This window comes from Amphibalanus amphitrite, unplaced genomic scaffold (genome assembly GCF_019059575.1).
Source record: "Amphibalanus amphitrite isolate SeventyFive unplaced genomic scaffold, NRLGWU_Aamphi_draft 000392F_arrow, whole genome shotgun sequence".
NCBI classification, from domain to species: Eukaryota; Metazoa; Arthropoda; class Thecostraca; order Balanomorpha; family Balanidae; genus Amphibalanus; species Amphibalanus amphitrite.
In genome coordinates this window covers 537,104-560,672 of record NW_024881886.1, presented here as the reverse complement: position 1 = coordinate 560,672, position 23,569 = coordinate 537,104, and the positions used below count along the sequence as shown (strand labels likewise).

General features: G+C 48.4%; 1 protein-coding gene across 2 annotated transcripts in view; it reads left to right on the top strand.

The window, feature by feature from the left end:
• The first annotated feature begins 17,517 nt into the window (after positions 1–17,517).
• LOC122390346 (nitric oxide synthase-like protein) overlaps positions 17,518–23,569 on the top strand; it is a 31,828-nt gene continuing 25,776 nt past the window's right edge. Inside the window, exons 1-2 of one of the 2 annotated variants that reach the window (XM_043383202.1) lie at positions 17,518–17,678; positions 20,796–20,985. In XM_043383202.1, coding sequence (XP_043239137.1) covers positions 20,824–20,985 — 162 coding nt within the window. In that variant the 5' untranslated portion in view covers positions 17,518–17,678; positions 20,796–20,823. Of the gene's footprint in view, positions 17,680–20,795; positions 20,986–23,569 lie in introns of both variants that reach the window. The other variant, XM_043383203.1, reaches the window with a different exon arrangement.

Below are 23,569 nucleotides of genomic sequence, written 5' to 3'. Positions count from 1 at the left end.
TGCAGAATGAGTGCGCATGCGGGCGGGCCGTCGCAGAATCCGTTCGATGCCCCAGGAAAGAGCCACATGGAAAGGTTTTCCGAATATTTTTTCATGGGCTGTGGGAATATTTCTGGAAAATTTGCATTTCCGAACGCACTAGGCCATCCAACATCCTGCGTTGAGTGCATTGGCGAGTTGAGTGCATATGTATATCATATGTACCTCAAAGTCCACGTCTCACGATCGTTGTAATTGTCTTGTATAATAAACTATCTATAGAAGGAAACATAAACCCACCTGAGCTTCAGCCGCAGGTGCTCGCGGTTCGCGGCAGAGTTCCGGCGCAAACGCTGACATTTTTATCCACACCGTACGTGAACATCTATTTTCTTTTTTATCGCTTTATTGTCTCACACACGATTCAGTAATCAAAACAAAACAACAACAAAAAATCATACCATACAGTCGCTACCAGCGGCAACTCTACATCATGTAACGACAACACAGCGATTTATCCAGAGTCACAGACGTTCTCTTGACTCGGCGCTCTCGAGAGGAAACGCTATCCCTCCCCTCCCATCAACAGCCGACATACACAATGGCTAGAACGTGAACATCTAGATACGGGCGATTGGAACAAACATTGTCTGTCTTATCAACTATTTACTGCGTAGAATCACTTCTTCTAGGTAGCCTGTGCGCTTGATACCTAATGATGATCTGGAAAATCAGACAACTATAAGTATAGGTTTACATTTCCTCTTGACGTTCATGGGGTCCTGTTGATGTTTCTTAATATCGGCTACGGCTGTCGCAGACCTCGTCCAGCTGGAGGTCGGGATGGCGCCAACTGTTGTCCGAAGGACGCTTCACCGATCGGCCGCCCTCCAGAGACGGTCTCTTCGAAACGGAGAAGGCCCGCACCATCAGCTGCTCGGGCTGCACCTGCCGCACGAAGCCCAGGAAACCCAGGTGCTCCTGACAGAAGGTGTCGAAGGCCCTGCGCAGTGACACGTTGTTCATGACGTACACCCAGGTCTCAGCTCCGATGGACACGATGCGGACGAAGTGGATGGCTGACTTCTCTTTTTTCTACATCTTCAAGCAAGCGTTTTACGAGCAGCTGTAAATGGTTCCACACGTTTAGATGATCGCCTATTTTAATCAAGCAAAATGTCATCCATGGAATGATATTGACCTGGGGTGGTTTTAGACCACGGGGTCCTAGTGTCTTGTAGTTCAGATTCCTAAATTTCATCATCATTCATCATGCGATCTCGGTTCCGGCGAATTTCCATTAGCATGGTCGAATACGAGATCCAAAGTCATAGATGCTGCTTTACAAACTGCTAGGCTCTGAACGTGATTGGTGCATTATAGGTAATGTGTGTAATTTGTATGATACATACTCGAAATTGCGACGACCTAAGACGGTGTGATTTTGCTTAATTGTAACAGGGATATGCCTAATTGCGAGAATCAAATAGCAGCAGAATTCTTACATAAAATTTGCCAATATTGCCAATTATTCTGACAGTTAGTTAGACTCTAAGAACCTAAACTTGCTCTAATATGAGACGAAGATGATACTTCACGAGCAGCAATTGTGGTAAATGCTGCAACTATCTCCCGGCAAAGCACATGTACTCATCCCGGATGTATACCTACTGAAAAGTGATATCCTAACGATTGGCTGTCATGTGAATAAAAACATCCCTCTCCTGAGATTGTCGCAGCACAACGGAGGTTTGCCCCGAAGAACGCAGGTTCCCAGCTAGAGGAGAAGTTCAGGTGAGGACAGTATCAGTCCTTGACGTAAGGCAGATATGCGGGTGCGTCACTTGGGCAAAGTCGTCGTCGGCATTCTGCTGATGCTCAACTGTTCGGTCAACGTCGTTGTCGTCGGCCTGAACAGATCCATGTGGGACGAGCCCGTGGCGTTGCTCGTTGCTAACCTCTCCGTGGGAGATGTCCTGTTCGGTTTTATGATGGTGGTGATCGGGCTGGCCGACGTGGTCTTCCCACCGCCGGTGCCGCAGCCAGTCTGTGTGACCCTCCAGTACCTAGTACTGGGCACGTCGTGGCAGGTGAAGAGCGCCCAGCTCCTGGTCGCTCTGGACATGCTGATCGCGGTGGTGCTGCCGCTACACTACCATCAGGTGATGGACGACTGGTTGCAACCGATGCTGATTGCGCCCTGGATCATGATGCTGATCAACCTGCTGATCGGCGTCGTGTGCTCGTCTCTGCAGCTGGAGAATACGTACGAGTACGGCCTGAAGCACGGCTGGCTGAACGAAGTGGGCACCGACTGTCGCTGGGAGCTAGTTCCCAGTGTCTACAGCTTCATCTGGGAGGGCGGCCTGTTTGTCATGTCCACCATCTCTGGAATCATCTTCATCTACGCCAGCCTGGTCGGGGTCCGCCAGAGAAGGGCCATCGAAGAGCGCGGCGAGTCAGGAACGGCCAGCAGCGCATTCTTCTTGCGTCGCTTCAAGTCGATGTATAAAATCGCCAAGGTGATCATCCTGTTCATAGCGCTAGACATCATCGGAGCGGGCATGAGAGTGAGCGCCAGGTGGTACTACATACCTCTGGTGTCGACAGCCATCCACTTCGTCCGCATCGTGTCCCTTGGAGCTGAGACCTGGGTGTACGGCATGAACAACGTGTCACTGCGCAGGGCCTTCGACACCTTCTGTCAGGAGCATCTGGGCTTCCTGGGCTTCGCGCGGCAGGTGCAGCCCGAGCAGCTGATGATGCGGGCCTTCTCCGTTTCGAAGAGACCGTCTCTGGAGGGCGGCCGATCGGTGAAGCGTCCTTCGGACAACAGTTGGCGCCATCCCGACCTCCAGCTGGACGAGGTCTGCGACAGCCGCAGCCGACATTGAGAAACACCTCCTCCTCACATTCGGTTTGCCGCTTGTTTTACAATCATCCGGGCAAGATACACAACCTCATACAAATGAGGAAATATTAACTGGTCTTAGTAGGTATAGCCTAAATAAAGGATAAGGAAAGTAAATTTAAAAGGGGTTACGAAGTTTTAGCAAAGTCTTGCTGAGTGCAGGCTCTGGCTATCGCCGCGCCGCAATGACGCCAATTTATTGTAGCGACAATCGCTTTATTACGGACCGTAACAGGAAAAGCGGCGGGCAGGGGCGCGGGAACTACTTTCCGACTGGGGGGCACACCATAATAGAGGTCAACCTAGGGTACCTCCAAATCTAGTTTTCTCACCGGTTTTAGGCCACTTATTTTTCACCCCTCGGCTTTTTCAACAAAAAAAGAAAACATTTGCAAAAAAGTGTGGTATTCCGTCTCAAAGCTGTGGGGGCACAGCCCCCACGGCCCCAGAGTTGGGGGGGGGCAAGCTGCCCCCACTGCCCCCCCCCCCCCCCCCCCGGCTCCCGCGCCTATGGCAGCGGGTGATAAGAAACTTTAACTCGCGTTCTGGGACGCCTCTTTATGCCTCCGTTGATTTGTAACCTGCAACTATTCGGTTGCAAGTCGTCGTTGTAACTCGTGTTAGCACACTGCATATAACGGCACAGGGGTTTTCAACTGATCAGTTGATTCGCCCTTGCACTGCTCTGAAATCGCGTGAAAAATGGCAGCCATGTAGAGACACATGGCTGCCATTTGCTGGCTTTGGCTAGGTCGTTTATTTTGTACTGAATGTAGTGTGGAGACTGGCGTAGCTGAAGGCGCCGTGCGGCTCTGTAATGCCGATTGTAGGTAGGTCAACTGTGCCGCAGTACAGTCGTGCTCCGAGCGTGCACGGCCATTTGAAACAGCCCCGAAATTCAACAGACGCGCGTTATATTCGGTCGTAGCAGTACATAAAAAGACCATAGATAGATCGTAGACATACATATATATCGTAGACATACATATATACATATATATATATATATATATATATATATATATATATATATATATATATATATATATATATATATATATATATATATATATATATATATATATATATATATATATATACATACATACATGTATACGCTAAAGAATGAAGAGTGCATCTGATCAAGAAACATAAAAATGTCGGTGCCGAGACAGTAGGTGCAGTTGAAGATAGGTTACATTACAGACTACGGTTGTCCGTTTTAAGTGTTTCACGGCTTGCGGATTTTCTATTGGATGCGAGCTACAGTTAAAATCAAGTAATGTTTGCGAGAAACTCCATAAATGTTCACTGTTCAGTGTTTACTATCTGACTGCCTCTCTTGCCTCTCTGTCGTGCACCACCACACAATATTTGAACGTTTCAGGGTGTGGCTCGCATTGCCCTGCCACTTGAGATGACATCACAGTTGTTGTTCTGCCAAAGTACACAATGAGCAAGTGCACACAAGGGGAACGTTGCAAGGCGGCTCCTGTTTGAAGCGTCACGTACCTACGGCGTTACTCAATGTCATCTGACGGATATCCAACATCCTTACTACGATGGCAACAGTGACTCGTTGTAATGGCATGGCATGAGCTGAAATTAAGGAAAACGCTCAAACTTGAGTTAATGCCTAAGTTTTTATTGTATAAAATCACTGATCAACATTAACCACAACTATATATACGTCTACACCTTTTAAGCCTTTTTTCAAACAACAAACAATAAAAAAGCTGTATCTATAGGTACTTTCCCACCCATTGGTGCTTCCATCTCGACTCCCGACACTGGTTGGGGTCAAGTTGCCCTATCCGACCGACTATCTGACCGCGGTAAACATCTAACGACCGTGCCGTTGACTCCCAGTCATGGACTCCGAGTAACTGACTCCGGATCACTCACTCGGAGTCCCACCGAGTCACCATTTAGCGACTCGGCGGGTCGTAGAGGCTGCCGTCTGCTAGCCACCAGCTCACGGCGGAGGGCCATGCCCCGGGGCGATTTCAGCGGTGACATCGGTCCAGTCACGGTGAGTCTGGACCACGGCGGTACACTTTGGCCCGGAACTGCCGCCAAATGCAGTCTGTGGGAGAAGTGCTGCTCGTAATTACCGTCATGTGGGCGGCCTGTGAGCGATGCGTGAGCTCGTCTCGGCCGTGTGCGCACCGGGACCGTTTCAGGTGGTATGAAAGGACTGTTTATGTGCAGACGAATCCATGTGAAGGTGCCTAAAAAGTATGAATTATGTAGATGTGGCATAATCCGGTGTCTTACTTTGGCATATACCTTATTTTAATTGAAAATATAAACAATTTTCTTGTCGGCAGTGCAATGTTTGACCAGCTTGATGGGCAATTTCATGCGGACTGTTTTTGGCCAGCGACAAGGCTGGTCAAAAACGACAACAAAAACAAGGCACATTTGTCCAACACCATGCCACTTATTACTGAGCCATGAGCGATCACGTCACTCTATTATCGAATCATTCTAATTTGTCAGAATACGTGGCTTTTTGGCGTTCAGTTCGTGCAAATAAAACAGCCACCACACAAATATGCTCTTCGTCACGGATAGCCCCTTGAGTCGCCGGGCAAACAGAAACGTGGTTTGATTCCATCTGAGAGTGGGTGGTCGCCGCGGCTCACACCTCGCCACGAGCCGGGTATCTTCAGCGAACAGCGACCAGACACCGTGGCCTGAACTAGCGATTGAGGTGCAGTCACCTGCAACGTAGTGCAACGCGGCAGGCAAGGTGAATGTGTCTGATGGAAGTGGGTGCATACAGCGAAAAATTTGTGTCGAGAGATTGGGGTTTGTGCACTAAGCGTGGGTGGGCACGTCCCTTGGGCACGCCGATTGTTGACTCGTTTTTAGTGTACCTATTTGCTGCTTTTTACTGAGCCTGCAATGAAATACTTTAACTTTTCAACAAAAAATGATGCTGCATTAGCTGGGACAATGCCTGACGTCCAGCCGTCAGACTGCAGCGGCCAAACAAGAGACGTCCTCGACAGCGGCCAGGCTGCATGTCGTCGTACGTCGATACCGGCGCTAAGTAGGCGCGACGACCGGTGGCCGTCGTCGGTCACTGGATCTCGGTGATACCACGTGACGTCCCGCGAGAGGCGCCGTCAGTGCGCAGATAGTCGGCCGCGGAGACGAGGTTCGTCGATAATGATGATCGGTGTGTCGGGGGGGGGGCGGCGCCGGTGTGACATTTGGGAGGGACGACGCCGTAGTGAGACCCCGTTTTGGCTTAGCAGAGGGCGGTCATACGTATATTCATAAGGGCGGTCATAAGTAAAAGAATATAGTCGATGAACAAGATAGAAAGGCAAGGAAGGTAGGGAGTAGGTGAAATACGGCCACCGTATTAACCGTGGTTAGTTCACTTCTTAGTTCATCGTGTTAGTTAGTTCATCCTGAACGCATATTTGAGAATATAGAAATATATAGCATAGGTATTAGGTATGTATTGACGAGGACTGACCGATGTGAAGAAAGTTTTTAGAGAGGTGTCTAATTTTGCTAATTTTAACCCACAGAGCAGTTAACAGATATCTACAACTTTATGCTGACAGAATCACAAATGTCTTCTGCTGTGCATTTTCTTCATAGTATTTTTACACCAGAGATTCGATTATTACAAGCGAGAAGTCGGACACCTTAGAAAGTCACCCCTCACAAAAAGACTCAAACATGCTCAAACCTCCTGTCATGGTCATTTTCCAAGGCACACCTGCCTGCAGTTTTAAAACATTCTCATTCACACCCTGTCTTTGTCATGGTGACTTGCTTTGGGTCCGTGCGGCCTTCATCTTGAGGTTCGCGGCGGCGGCCCCAAATTCGTCGCACCAGTGAGTCCAAAGGGCACCTGCCCGGGGCGGTTAGCGTGAGGGAGGTGGGACGCTGCAGAATGGGCTGTCATCGCAGAGGAGAAAAACATAATAACGATGATAGAGACTTAAGAGGAAAAGGCTCTCGTCATTTATTATATAATTCGTTCGTACATGCATCATAATTACTCTTATTAAAAATGCATAAAGCAAAAGCATGCACATTGCACATGCAATTTGATCTGTGCCCTTCACTCATTGCATGATAAAGTGATAACTATACGATTGCACGGAACTATCCATAGCACTATACACGCAACTACACCTGAGCAGTAAACCACCATCTATAGCGGTATGCATTGATAATTCGCGGTCTCAATTTAAAATGGTGAACCGGGCGCCCGCAAAGTGGTTGGGTTGGTAGCCTTTGTCGCTAAGCACCACGCCTTTGCTTCGTATCATCTGAGCGCGCAACCAGCCCTGACCCCACCAGTCAAAATGTTAGCTACCCAATGTTTTTCCGAGCTGATTTTTAGTATCATTTTCCTGAGTCATTTTCAACAAGTACTCAACAAATGGCTGAGGCTTGTCTGCTTTTTGTTAATATTCATCAGACATCAAAGGTAAGCGGCTGTACATACGTCTAAGCACAAAGAAATCGCCAGTGACCTTGCTGGCTCCGGTTTCCCTAAATGTGGCAATGGAAGCATGAACTAAATGTGGACATGTGGGCATACTATTGATGGCACCAGCTCCAGAACAGCTGAAAGTCTGTCAGTGAGTGTTCGATACTTCGTAAAAGCGGTGAAACAGATGCTCGCTAGCTGGCAGTCCAGTGACTTGATAGCATAATACATGAACTGTGCTACTGAACAGCAATTTCTGCAGGCAGCACAGATCCCCAGCTCTCATGACCGGCACAGTCTGGACATCCTAGTGCGAACAACAGTACAGCCTGGAAAAAAGAGCATGCAATTGCATGCATCTCCCCTACTTTCAAACTGGAGATTGTCAGAGAATTTCAATGACGACTATCTATATACCATTCAGCATTGATATGCTACTCTTTAGGAACATCAATAGGGTGCGAAAAGCAATGTGTCTGCAGGCCCGCATGGGAAAGAGTTGCCCAATATTTGTCCTGGCTAGAAAGGTAGGAATACATTTATGTTGTTATATAAGATATCAAGCAAGTCACATTCCACAGTGGCGAACAAATGGAGTCGACTCATCCTCCAGCCAAAATAATATTCATGTTTAATTAACTGTTAATTGCTTTGTTTCGATGCAGGGTTGTTATGGAATCTAAGCGTTCTAGTGCCTGTGGTGATCGAGCGATAGCCGATAGGTTACGCAATATGAATATTGCACAATTACGGTAACACCCCGTAACCGCCTGCCTTGTACGAGGACGCGTCACGACCCCCAGTCACCGTTAGCACTCCTGACCAGCGACGTCATACCCCAAACACAGAGTTGCGCCCGGTCATTACGAGTATCGACGCGGCGGCGAGTTGACACAGCTGAATCGTCTGGTGTGAGAGCCAGACCGGCTGCTCCGCTTACTCGCCTCAAACGGCCCCAAACAGAACACGTTGACTGCAGGCACACATACAATGACCAGCAAGTGAACATGGCTGCAAACTATCGAGCGACATCGAGTTTAAACTGCGCTGTGAATCTGCATTTCATGTGATGGGTCACTACGAACGTAAAGCGAACTGCGGAGAAGCGCAATAAGAAATGGTCGCACCGGTGGATGACCGCTAGAGCCCGGTGTAGAAAGTCTTCCTCGGTTTCCGCTTCCTGAGCAGGGTACACGGCCATTAACAACGCCGCTCCTTAGAATAGAGCGAAAGCTCGAACTCTGCGTGTTCACGAAATGTAGTTCTGCTATCATTCAAGCAACAATTCAGCCTATATAGAACATAAGCCGAGCCGAAAGGCCACTACGCCTAACACGCGAATAGTGCACGGCAGGGATGAAAACTTATACACTGAAAAAAAATGTTTTCCAATTTCATATAAGTTATGCGGCGCGCGCGCGAATTTTCACTAACAAAATGCGAGGAAGTCTACTCGCATTTTGTTGGTGAAAAGTGGCCGGATAGCTGAGAAATAAGTAAATATTTTTACAGTGTAGAACGAAACTTAACCCTCGCACGACCAGGCCATTTCTCATAACACGAACGACCGGGGGGGGTTGTTACGACCCCCCCCCTGGCGTTTCGAAACGGAAGGTCGTAGAGCTTAGCGGAAAAAACCAACGGATTTCTCTCAACGAGATCTCGCGATTGGTGGTATATTTTTTGGTCCTAGGTCAACATTTGACCTACTTTTGACCGGTCAAAGGTCAAATTTTCGGAAAAATAGACTTTTTTCAACTTTCGGCGGCGATTGCGGCAAAACGGTGGGAGATATCGACTTGAAACCTTCACTATCGTGTTCCTTGATCAATTCTCTATCGTTTGGTATGTATTTCGTTTCCCTAGCTCTAAAAATGGCGCGTTGGGAGCGCCGGAAGTCGGCAAGGTCACAGTCGGCGGCAGAAATTCGAAAAATCAAAATTTAAATTTTTGAAATCTGATTGTATTTTTGGATTTGGGAGGTCCATTTGCTCCCTATAGAAGCTAATATTGCTGCATATTCCCATTGAGGTGACAAGAATTAGCAAAATAGTGGTTCGGGCGCTTTTAAAAAATAGTTCCGGACGCTGTTCCTCTTGTGACGTCATAGCTCCGTGACCTGACCTGACCCGGTCAGATTACTTATACCATATGATAGCCAATACTTGCCCCAACATGCATGGGAAGTTTCATCACGATCCATCAACCGATGTCCGTACCACCGGCAGGAAACCTCGGGCGTTGGCACTCAGTTTGTGAAAATCCGGCCGGAGGCTGTACCTTTTATGACGTCATAACTCCGTGACCTGACATGACCCGATCAATTTTTTTTTTGGCAAAAGATGCGCAAAGGTTGCCCCAGAGGGTATTGAAAATTTCAGCCCGCTACGACAAGCCGTTTAGCGTGCACTTCGAAAAAACCTCAGGGGGGGGGGTTGATACAACCCCCCCCCCCCTAGGCGTTCTAGGGTTAATGAGGGATGTCTGAATTACATAGTGTAACGTCTGATGCATACACGTGTACCTAATACCAGACGGCAAAGCTGTATTCGTCATTGGTTTACCACTGCAAGCGTTGTTACTTTCTGATATCACTAAATACCGACTTCTGTTACACTGGGTGCTTTCCTTCTTGAGCAAGGCGCCCATATCGTATGAGGAAACATGGCGTATGCATCATGTGTGCACTGTGACCAATAAATGCCCGGGACCGTGCACGGTATCGCCGCTCGCTGACTTCCCCAACTGCACAGTGCACACGCCTCTATGTGCTCTGTGCACATTGGTGCACCGTTCTGCCTCCTGTGCACCTGCAGAGGCGTACTCGGGGCAACCTGTGGTCTCGGCAAATGAGCCTGTTGTCTCGCGCTGCCGCCTGCCCTGGGGCTGTGTAATAGGGGTCATCAGAACTGTAATGGCAACAGCAGCAGCCCTGTATAGGAGCGGCACACTCTTGTGGAGCGCAGCCGGTCGAGACGAGCCGGCAGCCGCTCTCCCGATGGATTGCTCGTTTATCAAAGGGGGGTAGGCGTGCTGCCATGGTATACGGTATGTGTATTGTGTGTGTGTGAGTGTAGAGGGGATTGGCGTGCGGGATCTATCGGCATGGCTGATGGCTTCGGTATTCTTGAAATGATTGTGTGTCATGCGATAGTCCCAGAGCCGACAGACATGGAATTTTCATTGAATTCTAACCCAAGCGAACCTGGCAACAATGGATGCTGTCCATAGTTTATACAACCACTTTTCGCCTTTTCCCCGTGATTGCTCGTTGTTGAAGTGACAATGCTTTATGGATACAAAAGCTTGTTCATCTGTGCTCGAACCGTTCCATAATTGATGAAACATTGTGGAGTCACTCCAAAGTTGGTGGTGCTTTTGCTTCTACAGCTATTTTCACAATTTTCAGCGCGGTTTTCCCAACAATGTTTATCGCAATTTTACTCATTCAGCATTAGCTTGATTTCATTCCAACATGCCCGTTTGAAGTGTACTCGGCACCAACTTCGTGCCCGGGCACTGAGCTGATTGTTGCCATTGGATAGGCATAGGTACAATTTATCCAACCATTACCCAAACAACAAGCATAAATGAATGTCGAGCGTTCTTAATCGCCAGAGCTCACATGTCACAGACGCTTATCAGCTTTGTTATACAAGAAAATAGCTATTCATGAGCTCATGTTATTTGAGTTTCGTGTTCTATGAGTCTCATGTTTGATGTCTTGGCCCAAGAAATAGCTAAATAAGTAGGTCTAATGGACAAAAGATGTCGATTGCAATTATGTATGTATATACGTACACTATGCCACCCATGCCACCGCAACCATAGAATTTTATCGTACCTACGGAGAGGGGGAGAGAGAGACAGAGAGAGAGAGAGAGAGAGAGAGAGAGAGAGAGAGAGAGAGAGAGAGAGAGAGAGAGAGAGAGAGAGAGAGAGAGAGAGAGAGAGAGAGAGAGAGAGAGAGAGAGAGAGAGAGAGAGAGAGAGAGAGAGAGAGAGAAATAATAAAAGCTGACACGCCTTCAATGCTCGATGCGCTGTGTATGCATATGTATACCGCTATACGGTCGTCCTTGCAAAACGTTATCATCCTCAGCCCATGTGGTGGAGGGAATGCCTGCATGTGACCGAGGGGGAATAACTATGGATTGAAAATTCCCACCGACAACTCAGCAGGGGGTCAGGGGAAGATAGTAACAGTCGCAGCGATACTACGGTGAAATGGGGAGAGAAGTAGTGACTGATGTCGTGATGAGGTGTGACGGATGTGCTGTGCGTTATCATAGGATGTTGAAGTAACGGTCGCTTCAATGTTTGTTCCAAAGTTCACATGGAAGTTCACATGGCATCAAATACATCCAATTTCTCATGAAACGGGTATCGATCGATTTTGAATATCCTTTTGTCTAATAAACGTTAAATGTTAGTGTTAACTGTTTTCGATACCTATGACCAAGCGTTTACCCGTCATCGCCTTTGGCGATTTCTCTTGGCCACAAGCTCGTCAAGTTCATTCCAAGGACAAGGCACATCTTAGATGTACCTACTCAGAACGCTCTCCCATAAATATCTAATAACTAATCCAACGATTAACCGTCACCGGCCGGGGGAGAGAGGGCGGGTGCCGCCCTAGGTAGGTTTTTTTCGCGATAGCTCCGAATACGCCGGCGATAGAGATATGAAACTTGGCATACCTGACCTTTGATCTTAGCCTCATCTTGTGAAACAATCGCATTTTCAGGTCAGGTTAGGTCACTGACCTATAACGTCATAAGTGAACCTCTGCACGGTCCTCAGATGTCACAACTTCGCAACGCTCTCAGTGCCAGAAGAACTTTCACAGGTAGATGAAACTTACAGGATGTAAGTTTGAAGTTATCCTCCTAGTATCCTCCAGAGGTCTCACAACTTGTATATTTCGGATTTCTCCTATATGTCACATGAGGTCAGGTCGGTCACGTGACCTCACCATGATAAGGCAATTAGAAAAAATGAAAACTGCTGCTTCAGCGCTGGGAACGATCTCAAACTACCTAAAGCACACGGAATCGTGATTTCTTGCACTCCTTGCAAGATCTGATGCTTCAAGTTTGCATTGTTGATCTTGCGTGACGTCATTTTTGACGTCACTTGGGTCATACGAATTTTCGTCAATAACTCCCGATCAAATGGAGCTAGCGAGTCTGGAAAGCCACTGATGGACTCAAAAGACCAGCTGAATCGTATGATATGCAACATGACCTCCTTTGACCAACTTCGTGCCTGGGGGCGCTAACCTGACCTTAACCCGAGGTCAACACCTCAAGTTGACCTCACCCGTACAAAAAGTATACCATCCGACGCGCCTGTGCAAGACAAACACGATGATGCCAAAATCGCGGCTCTGTGCTGTGATCGTTTATTTTTGCGAAAGAATTTATGAAAAACTGAACCCGTGCCTTGGGTCACTTGACCTGACCTGAGAGGTCACCAGTTGACCTGAGACCTTAAAATCGGGCACCATTCGCTGCGTCTCGTAACGGCACCGCTCGTTTTTTTCCGCGTCACTCTAGCTCCATCAGGGGCGAAACGACGATGGGGTCGTACCAACCAACCAACCCCCCCCCTCTCGGCCAGCGTGTGTGTAAAAATCCACTAGGTCCGGCGACGGTTAACCCGCGACCGCCTGGGGGGGTCGGATCCGACCCCCCCCCTCCGTTTTTCTTGAATAACTCATGAACCGCTTACGCTATCAACTTGAAACTTGGCATACCTTCTCCCCCATCAATTGGACGTCTCCTGTGTGATTTTTAAGAAAATTTTTCCAAAAATTTTTGAGATATATCGATTTTAGTGATGTAACTACATGGCGTTTTCAGTCAAAAATTGGTAAATGTTTAAAAAATCGCCAAAAATCAGGGTTTGAAGCAAATTGCAAATTAAGGACATGCATAGACGCAACTCAACGAGTTCTTTAAAATGGCTATCTCGGATTTTCTATAAAATGCGTTTTTCACCCCTAAAAATTCAAAAAACTATATTTTTTGGAAAACAACTAATAAAATCCAAAATTTTGAGAATTTCCAAAAACCGTAATATATGTTATAGAGCTCTATTAGAACATAAAATGTCCCAAATTTCAACTTTCTATCTTGATTTTTGACCCCCAAAATGTAAAAAATAGCTCCAACATGCATAGGGCATGGTGACGTCATAAGCATTTTCGTGAATTAGGGGCACTTCTGAACATTGCATGTGAAAACAAATGGCACCACTAGATTCCTGGGACAAAGCTCGTCTAGAAAAGTGTATTTTTATGTCAAAATAAAAAGTTGAAAAATTGACCTTTTTTCTTAGCCCTCGTTTAGTTATGTATGGTATAAACGATTTTTTAGGCTTTCAATGCACATTTTTTACCAGCTGAGGTCACATATAACCATTACCATCGGATTCGGCGTGAAAAATAAGCCATAAAACATGTGTCGCACGCCCATGTAGCAGAAAGTGAAAACCGTGACCTTTCGTGACCTGACCTGACCTTGACCCGTACTTAGTATGACCCCTATACGCACATGGTACCTTCACTAGGCCTTTGAGGTCATTTTTGGTGAGTTTCGAGCAGCAGCTATCGATTCCGCTGTCCGTAAGCCTAATCATGCAAAACCCCAGAATTTGACCTTTGACCTGACCTTGACCCGAAAGTTGACCTCAATCTTAAAATCTTAAGAGTGCTTTGGGAAGCTCTCGTAGAGCCCTTTCGAACGCCGCCTCGCGGGGCTCGGTGCGTCCATTGGTTCTCGAGATAACAGGGGGGGTCGGATCCGACCCCCCCAGGCTGTCGTGGGTACGGAAATAGCCCAGGCGGTGCCGGGTTAAAGCTACCGAGAACACTCAGAATGAATGCAACCAAAGACTAATCATATCCTAGTGTCTTAGAATGCGCCTCGGGGCTTCCACGGTGGTTATGCTCCGCGACTAAACGTGGCCAGCTACGCCACACAACACCGAGTCACAAAGTTCCCGCCACTTCCCCGAGCGCGCCGCAAATGTCGCGGCAGCGTCACACATGGAGTCCGCGGAGAATCGCACACAAGGGTGCCGACTCACAACTGAAGCCAATCGATGCTGTTCCAGGAGGTGTGCCGGCTGTGCTGGCCGTACACTGAAGCGGTGTTCAGCGCGGCGGTCCGCGGAGCTAGAGCAGCGTACTGACCACCGAGGGATGGCGCCTCTTTGTGTCTGTGTCTGTCTGTATGTATCTGTGTGATGTGTCTAAGTATGCGCCTCTCTGTTTGTGTACGTATATATCTGTGGCTCCCGTGTCTGTGTCTGTGATTCTCTGTGTTTGTGTCTGTATGTGATTACTATGCGTGTCTGTGCCTATGTGTTTGTGTTTATGCCTTTGTATGCGTGTCTGCCCTCGCCTGTGTCTCTTATCCGTGTCTGTATTTGCCTGTGTCTGTGTCTGTGTGTCTGTCTGTGTCTGTGTGTCTGTCTGTGTCCGTACCTGTATCTGTCTGTGTCTGTGTGTCTGTCGGTGCCTGTGTCTATTATCCGTGTCTGTATGTGTCTGTGTCTGTGTCTGTGTGTCTGTGTCTGTGTCTGTGTCTGTGACTCTTTGTCTGTGTCTGTGTGTCTGTCTGTGTCCGTACCTGTATCTGTCTGTGTCTGTGTGTCTGTCGGTGCCTGTGTCTATTATCCGTGTCTGTATGTGTCTGTGTCTGTGTCTGTGTCTGTGTCTGTGTCTGTGTCTGTGTCTGTGTCTGTGTCTGTGTCTGTGTCGATATCCTTATCCGCCTGGTCAGCTGCATATTTGTGATATGATCAAGATGTGTAGCCAACTTCCTCAAATCCTCACATGCAGGTGCAAATTGTGTATGCCAGTTAGAGTAGGCATTTTATTGCAACGTCAACATTTATCAAATAAGGGGCGATATACAGGGTGTCCCAGAGGCCTTTCAGCCAGTTCAGTTAGTTGTTACGTGAATGCGCAAGGATAAAAATAAATAAAAGCTGGTAGTTTATAAACAACATGTACAAAAGTTTCTGATGCATGATGTGATTTGCCCCAGGTTGATATTTATGTTAGCCCCAAAATACTGCGTTAATTAAAAAAATGCAATGGACTGTTTCCTAGCGCGCTCGAGAAGTCGAGCTATATTTTCGAAATAGATGCGTGAAAGCAACCCAAAAGGCCTTCCGACAAGTAAACTTTTTTGCTGCTAATGTACCCTCGGGGAATGCAATGCGCCGTTACGTGGTCCGCTTCAGGGAACAAGACTGAAGCCGACAAGAAAACGGGCATGGAGACACTGGAGTGTTGCAAATCGGAGAACTTGACAGCGGAGAGCGCGCGCTCTCTCGCTCATTCTTGTGTGACTCACAGCGGGGGCCACCTGACTGACGTAGTGCTCTACATGAGCATGAAAACACAAAACTTCCGTTCATGCTCTTTAGTTTTTCGTTTTAGGTATCGTTTGCCTTAACCGGTGACATAGCACGGTCATACGACAAAAATAAAAAGCTTCAAAACTTTTGGAACACCCTGTACTTTCCTATACATTCAGTATGCAGCAGGTGCACTATCATGGTTTGCTATATCTTTACCATAGGAGCCAAATGCGCACTGCATGGGTGTGTGCTCCTATCCTTGGTTGTTGGTAAACAATCGCGCCGGAGCGGTCGTCCATGTTGATGCTGTCTCAACTTCCTCCGGTGCCTATCCTGCAGCATTTGACCTCTACGTGACATTGATCTTGAAGTCAAACAGCGAGGAATCGGAGCCAGAGCCCCCAGCAACGGGGGGTGGGGGGTTTGCTACTACTGGAGGAGCCAGAGTCCTCAGCAGGGGGGGGGGCTGATTCTACCGGAGGAACCAGAGTCATGGAAGTAGCTCGCACCGCCGAGTAAGCCAGATATGCCGCATGAGCCAGAGATGCCGGATGAGCCATGGCTGCCGGATGAGTCGCAGATGCCGATAAGCCAGAGTTGCTGGATGAGCCGTGGCTGCCGAATGAGCCATATTGATGCAGGACAACCCGTATAGGGCTCCTTCACGACTCTGCAGCAGTGGTAAGACCGATGAGCAGGAGAACCACCAGAGAACGCATGGTGCAGCCTACCGAATTCTTCGGTATAAAGGTAAGGAATATGGTGCATCTGAGCCGTTCTTTACATTTCAGGGGCATTCAGTGCTGATAACGTTTCTGCTGAGCGGGCACCATCCCCGGCCGGTTCGCGTCGGCATCCTGTCATCGCGTACCCCTCAGATGCGGAAACTGTCGGGCGTTTGTGACCCAGCACCTGACGCTCTCGACGGCGTGATTGTGGTAAACAAAGCGAGGTTGTTAGCAGATGATAAAAACTGCTATGAATTAACTACAATCATTTGACTTGTGCTGGCGTTGCGCGAGGAGACAAAAGGCGGAGTTCAGCACGCCAAAGCATCCACTTGAGCTAGTGGTGATAGCTGCGTTATCAAAGAAGAGACTAACGGGGGGATTCGAGGCCGGAAGGAACACATGAGCAATGAGCATACTCGTATGATAACCCGCTCTGAAAAACGAGCATCAAGCGTAGCGCGCTCACTAATGGAGTTTCAATGACTCAAAGAAAGGCTGCTCGTTTTCAGGGGAAGTATTTGCACATGACTGCTCACGCGCATGCTGCTAAAAGGGTCTATTCAGCTCACTCGGGTAGAGCTTCAAATAGTCTCATTGTGAGGCATTCTTTGTTCGCTGCTTACAATCAAAAAGATGAAAATCGTATCAACTTCGCATACACGAGATCAATGTAATGCATCATACAGAAAACCACAGGGACTCCCCTCCCACTTCGACTGTACATTTTTAGCTCTCCCAAGTCAGCATGGTGTGTGCGGTATGCCCTGGATGCTTTCCGATAATGTGCAATGTGCAGCAAGTCAGCAGGTGACTCAGTTCCGCCTCCTATCAGCGGTACTGTCCCGTCTCTGCAACCTCAGGGAGCGGCGGCTGACCTCACGGCTCACCTCATGGGGCCGGATGAGGGCGGACGGTTCTGGCACCTTACTGGATCGGATGAGACTGTAAGATTCATTAGAACGGCGAGGCCCACAGCCATACACACATCGACGCCGCAAACGCCCGTACGTACTCGGCGGCGGCATCGTGTGAACCCATGACTCATATGAAACACCCAGTGACACCTAGCGGTCGGCCAGACATTGCACTGACGTGGAAGTGACTACAGGCGGCGGCGCCCCACGAACTGCACCCTTCCCTTTGCTGACAAACCATCACAGAGGGAACATCTTTGTGCTGCCTGCCGACGATTGCAGATTGCCACTAAGCGCAAATAAGGTGGGTCGTATCCTGCATTTCCGCTGCCGCCCTACTGGCCGCCACGACCGACTGGCCCTAGGACAGGGCTGCACGTCGGCCATTATTGTTCAGGCCAGAGCTCTCCAACGGCCGACAGTATCACCGACCGTATACGCAGTTATGCTCGTGCCCCATTTCGGGGAGTTACGATTTATGCTGCCACCAGACTGCTAGCCTCGCATCTTGTTGTGTTCATAGACCTGTCCACGTGCATGACCTAATGTCTCTGTGCACCCAAGGCCAAGCCACCCTGACGCCATCTTGGCGGGAGCGATCAGCAATCGTGTGACCTCTGCCCAGCGATCGCGTGATCGTGACGTCAGCGGTAGGTGTGGACACCTCCAGCGCTGGTGGCGCCGCGGCGGCAGCGACAGCAACTGCTGGTAGCCACGTGGCCGCCAGCGGCGCAGGCGCGGGCGTGTCACGTAACCGTCACTGCGCCGTGAGGCGGCCCGGGTGACTCATCCGCCATGACGTCAGCTGACCGTGACCGTGGCGTAGCGGCCTTTGGCCCGGCGCCCGGACCGCAGGTCCGTAGCTGATCGGGGGTCGTCTTGCACCGGGTCTGCAGCGGGCCATCTGGGCTGGAGTCAGGTCACTGCTGGCCGTATGCCACTCTGTGGGTGCTAGAATGACTGCATGCTGCATTGCCGCCACGAGCATGTCAACTGACCGTCACACCTACACTGGACCTCGCGCCTATCTGCCTCTCACCGGTCCGGTGACCGTCGCAGTGTCGCACTCCCACTGAACTCATCTATCCGCTGGCAGTGAGTAAGGTACTGAGAAACTTGTCCATCGACACAGCCTGTTTTAAGTCCTGGCACCGAATGACCGGCGCGACTCACCGGCCGGTTGCGATCGTCCACCGTGTGCCCGAGGCGCCGGACGTGCACAGCGGTCAGCGTCCACGCAGGGACGCGTCAAGGGTGTGCACAGATGTCAGTGCACACAGACAGGCCGCCAGCCGGCACCAAGTCCCTACACTGCCCTTCCCGAAGAGAATGAGCCATTGCGCCGCACTCCCATACATTTGGCAATTTCTTTGGCGTCTTTCAGCGGGAAATCACGGTACTGACCCTATGCAGGACGCTGATCGACAGAGGGCGTGAAAGGAGTCGAGACCGAGTCGCGCCAAAAGAAAATTGGTATATGAAGGTTACTCGTACCACCGATCGCCGAGCACGTGCTAATGGCACCTTACTGGATCGGATGAGACTGTAAGATTCATTAGAACGGCGAGGCCCACAGCCATACACACATCGACGCCGCAAACGCCCGTACGTACTCGGCGGCGGCATCGTGTGAACCCATGACTCATATGAAACACCCAGTGACACCTAGCGGTCGGCCAGACATTGCACTGACGTGGAAGTGACTACAGGCGGCGGCGCCCCACGAACTGCACCCTTCCCTTTGCTGACAAACCATCACAGAGGGAACATCTTTCCCCACCTCCTCCCCACTCCCCCACTATTACATTATCTTCCCTCCCAACCCATTGTCTCCTCCTTTCATCAGTCCGTCTCGTCTTTCAGCGGGAAATCACGGTACTGACCCTATGCAGGACGCTGATCGACAGAGGGCGTGAAAGGAGTCGAGACCGAGTCGCGCCAAAAGAAAATTGGTATATGAAGGTTACTCGTACCACCGATCGCCGAGCACGTGCTAAGGGCACAGCGCGCCGGCACACCGCTGACGTGACAACTGTGCCGCAGTGAGGTGAACAGCGGCGCCATCAACTGCGCTCAGCAGACCCTCCGGCCAGTCACTCAGGAAAGGCCCACGTGAAAATACAGCAGTCGGGCGGGCACCCCCGGTACGGGGAAGTCTGGATTTAGAAACTGCGCGACGCGTCGGCTAATATGCTTATGTATGTTTGCATGCGTAATGTTGGCGATGCGGATGGGCATGTGTTTTTTGGGTCATATGCTGCTCATTTCACTTTCAGGGCCCCAATCTATTTTACCTGAAGGGAGTTGTGTACCTATGTATGTGACAGAACCTAAGACGACGCCACGAAATAGTTTCTTCTCTAGGCATTTTCCCCTGTTTTCGTCGTTGTTGTTTTTCTGTAGCATCCATGGCCCAGAGCCAGGGGTAACATTTTTGGCCCGGACACGAAGCTAGAATAAGAAGACCTATTTTTTGTATCATATTTTCTTATGGAGTAGAATTAGCACGCACCGTTATGCGCGGTTCTTGTACGCATGCAAGGTAATTTGACACATCATTTCTTTAGGGGATCGGCTTTTCATAAAACTGTCTTGTCACGAAATCCATCGAAGAAGGCATATGAACCAATCTCTAAGGCGTTAAGAATTTAATTGGTAGAGCGTTTAGTCTCACGGCGTGAAGGTATTATTTATTCTACAAACCGGAAATGTATGGGAAAACGGATGCGAGGCATAATAAACAACCAATCCGCAAATCTGACTGTAATAACATTGACCAAATCTGCACCAAATCTCCTATACAACAAATATCGTATCATGAATTAATTTCAGTATTTCAATCGAAAATAACGTGTGATGATTTGAAAAAATGAGGTTCATAAGCATCTGTGCAACCGAAACGGACAACTTTTAAGAAACACAATAAACCTAATTTGACCAAATCTGCAACAAATCTGTACCTGATCTACACCAAATGTGTACCAGATGAAGAGCCGCTCTCTTCGCTCGCTCCGTAATGATGTTTAATGTTTCAAATAGTAATTGTTATTTGCATATCTCCTTTTGTTTATATTTATTTCTGCATTATTTTACGTCTTTTTCCGAGCGGCGGCGTCTACAGTACCGACGACTCCATCCTCCGTGCGGGGAAGTCCGGCCCGCGGCCGCCATGGGCCGCACTGTGAACGTCGCCGGAGCGGGGGCGGGGGCGGGGGGCGGGGCGCCAGGTGGATGGCCATATAACCGGCTGACGGGCCGTCCAGCGCCACTCGCGTCGCTGGCGCGCCCCCGTCCGCGCCGTCCCGTCCCGTACTGCCCCGTGTCACCGCCCGTGCCACGGCCCGTGTCACTACCCTGTGTCACCGCCCCGTGTCACCGCCCCGTGTCACCGCCCCGTGTCACCGCCCGTGTCACCACCTCGTGTCACCGCCGCTCCGTGAGTTGAGCCATGAAGGAGACTCCCGAACAAACGGACACGGTGCCTTCGGGCTGCCCGTTCACCGGCTTCGGCTCGTCCAAGTACCATCCGATGAACAGGAAGTTCATGAAGCTGAAGAACTATCAGAACGGCCAGGAGTTTGTCGACACGCTCTGCAACCAGGCCCATGAGGTGGGTGGAAATTTTTAGATGGCGGTCTTACCAACGCCAATGGACAGTGTTCGTCAGTCAACATCAGTTGAAGCATGTCGAAAGTGATTCTTTTATCGGTATTCTTTTAGAAATATAAGAGACACATCTTGTCGGAAAAAAACGTGATAAAACCCAGCGATGATTTGCCGCATAAGCGTTTCTGCTGATAAGGGCCATGAGTTGAGCCTCCTCAACCGTTTTGCCTTTTTCAGTTCTTATGGGCTCATAGATATGTTGTATTCCTGGGTTGAATTATCGTTATTACTTCAGTGAGAAAATCATTAATCTTTGAATCAAATTAAATCGGAATAAGGTCATCGGAGCACTGTCATAGCAAATTATCAAATCAAATCAAATTATCAAATTATTTGATAATATGGGCACACATATAGCCTCCCATATTTTTCCAGAACTGTATCGCTTGCATTGATCCCATTCTCTGATTCACCAACATTATGTGTAATTCATTTTAAGACTACTTAGACGAGCTTCTCCTAACCATAATTATTAGTATCTTATGTGCGCAAAATAGCGCCCAGTGCCAAATAAGACCCAACTGCCTTGTGCGGGTCACTTATCTAGCCGGTAACTAACGGCAAAACAACTTTGAGCGTAATCAATCAGTCGAGCCGTTCTTCAGCTGTAAAACGGGTCCTGTATAGGAACGTGCGTTAGTACCTCAACAGTGAAACTGAAACATGGGAATGCATCGGTTAGTAGGTGCCCAATGACCGGGTTAAAATTCAGCGCCATCGGTTCAAGTCGTTGCAAATGTAAGGAAGATGACGCTTATATCCCTGTCATGCGGTCACCCAGATACATCAAGATAAGTTAAGTTCAGCCTGTAAGGGCTGAAGTTTTCTCAACGTAATAATACGTTTCTCAGCATATTTACCGGTGTAAAGACCCCATCAAAAACGTTACAGGCTTGTTCGTACGAAGGCTGGGGTCGGTTGGTCTTCTCTAATGCCTCCTGAAGAAGATACGATTCTCCTTTAATGTGTAAAAAGACAAATACCTTATACCTATAGCTTTTTATTACATTCATCGCTTAACAAACTTTTGGCAGTCTCTCATGGCGCTAGAAGTGCTCAAACTTATTGACTTTTTCGATGAAGCTTTTTAACTCAAATTTTCACACGTACTATATCCTTAATGAATTAGAATTAGTGATGACAAGCCAGTTTGCATTAATTCTTAACTATAAGGTACAGTGTCGGTCATGTGTCGATAGTTTTCTGAGCACATGCAGCCCTTGACGCTGGTGCATCATGAATCCAATGCAGGGTAGCGGTGATACTTGCCGCTATATTCGTTGACCAGATTCTGCAGCCAGATCCTTACCGGGTTCCTGCCGTATCGGATATAGTATTATTGCGCCGAGACTGTATGTGGGCGGGCAAGTGGTAATATCGCGTCATCACCCATCACCCCAACCGGTTATTGGTGGAGAAATGGTCACGTGATTTCCGAGGATTGCGAGGGCCGAGGGGGACGGTGTTGAAAAATGTTGATTGGTGTCTTCTCAGCAATCTATAGGCTTATTTAAGATCATTTAATGTCACTTACATATAAGCTACCTATACGCATGCAGGAAGTAGTTGATACATAGATACACGTAAGTGTGTAGTCAGAGGTTCAATTGATTTAAGAAAGTTAATCTGATTATTTGGGACGAGTCCATGCATATAAAAACAATTATTACAAAAAATTGCATCCTCACTGCTGCTTGGGTTTCGTTTCCCTCGCTTTGGTTCAGTATTCACTGATTTCTTTGCCTTTGGTATGCATTGCTTCTGATGAACACAGTCTTTGAACTGTAGGCATGTCGCCAACATGAGGTATGAAAACATCACGGGACTAAACTTATGTACCGTTCAACGATATATTGTTCCAATCGAAGGAACGCGTTACTTTATCTTAGCGCTGCCGTCATATTGACAGAAACCATATCAATCCATTGCAATATTCAATATGAATTTAAAGAAATAACGCGATCTTTGACGATGCCCGGCTTTAACAGAGGCCGTCTGACCTGTTCATTTATTATTTGGTGACAGAATTGAATAGCATTCTGCAATTCATCACACCAAACTGTCGCGCGCTACAGATCATTTATTTCGCTGCAAACGAAACGGTCGTGCACTTACGTAAGATGAAATTTATGAAACATGTAGCATTTTTCAATCGCATGCATGTACATGCACATTGCACATGCATGTACACTTTGTAATGTCAGCATGGAACTAAGAAGATGTGCCATATGATGTAAAGTATGTGGGAAACTAAATATATTAAATATTGGAAAGAGTTTTACGTTCAGTTACGCTTTAAATCAGCTCCTCGCCGGCTGAAGGGTAACGAGTGCCCTACCCTATTTCGTATTCTCGGGATTGCTCGAAGTGCATTCGACGTAGGGCCGAAGTTGGGCCTATATATCGATCGTTGGTTCTAAGCTGACCTTTTGGTACCGATCCTATTTGCATTTATGTGACGTCACTGACCTATGACGTCATAAGTAATCATCTACACGGTCCAAAGGAGTGGTGATTTTGCATTACCG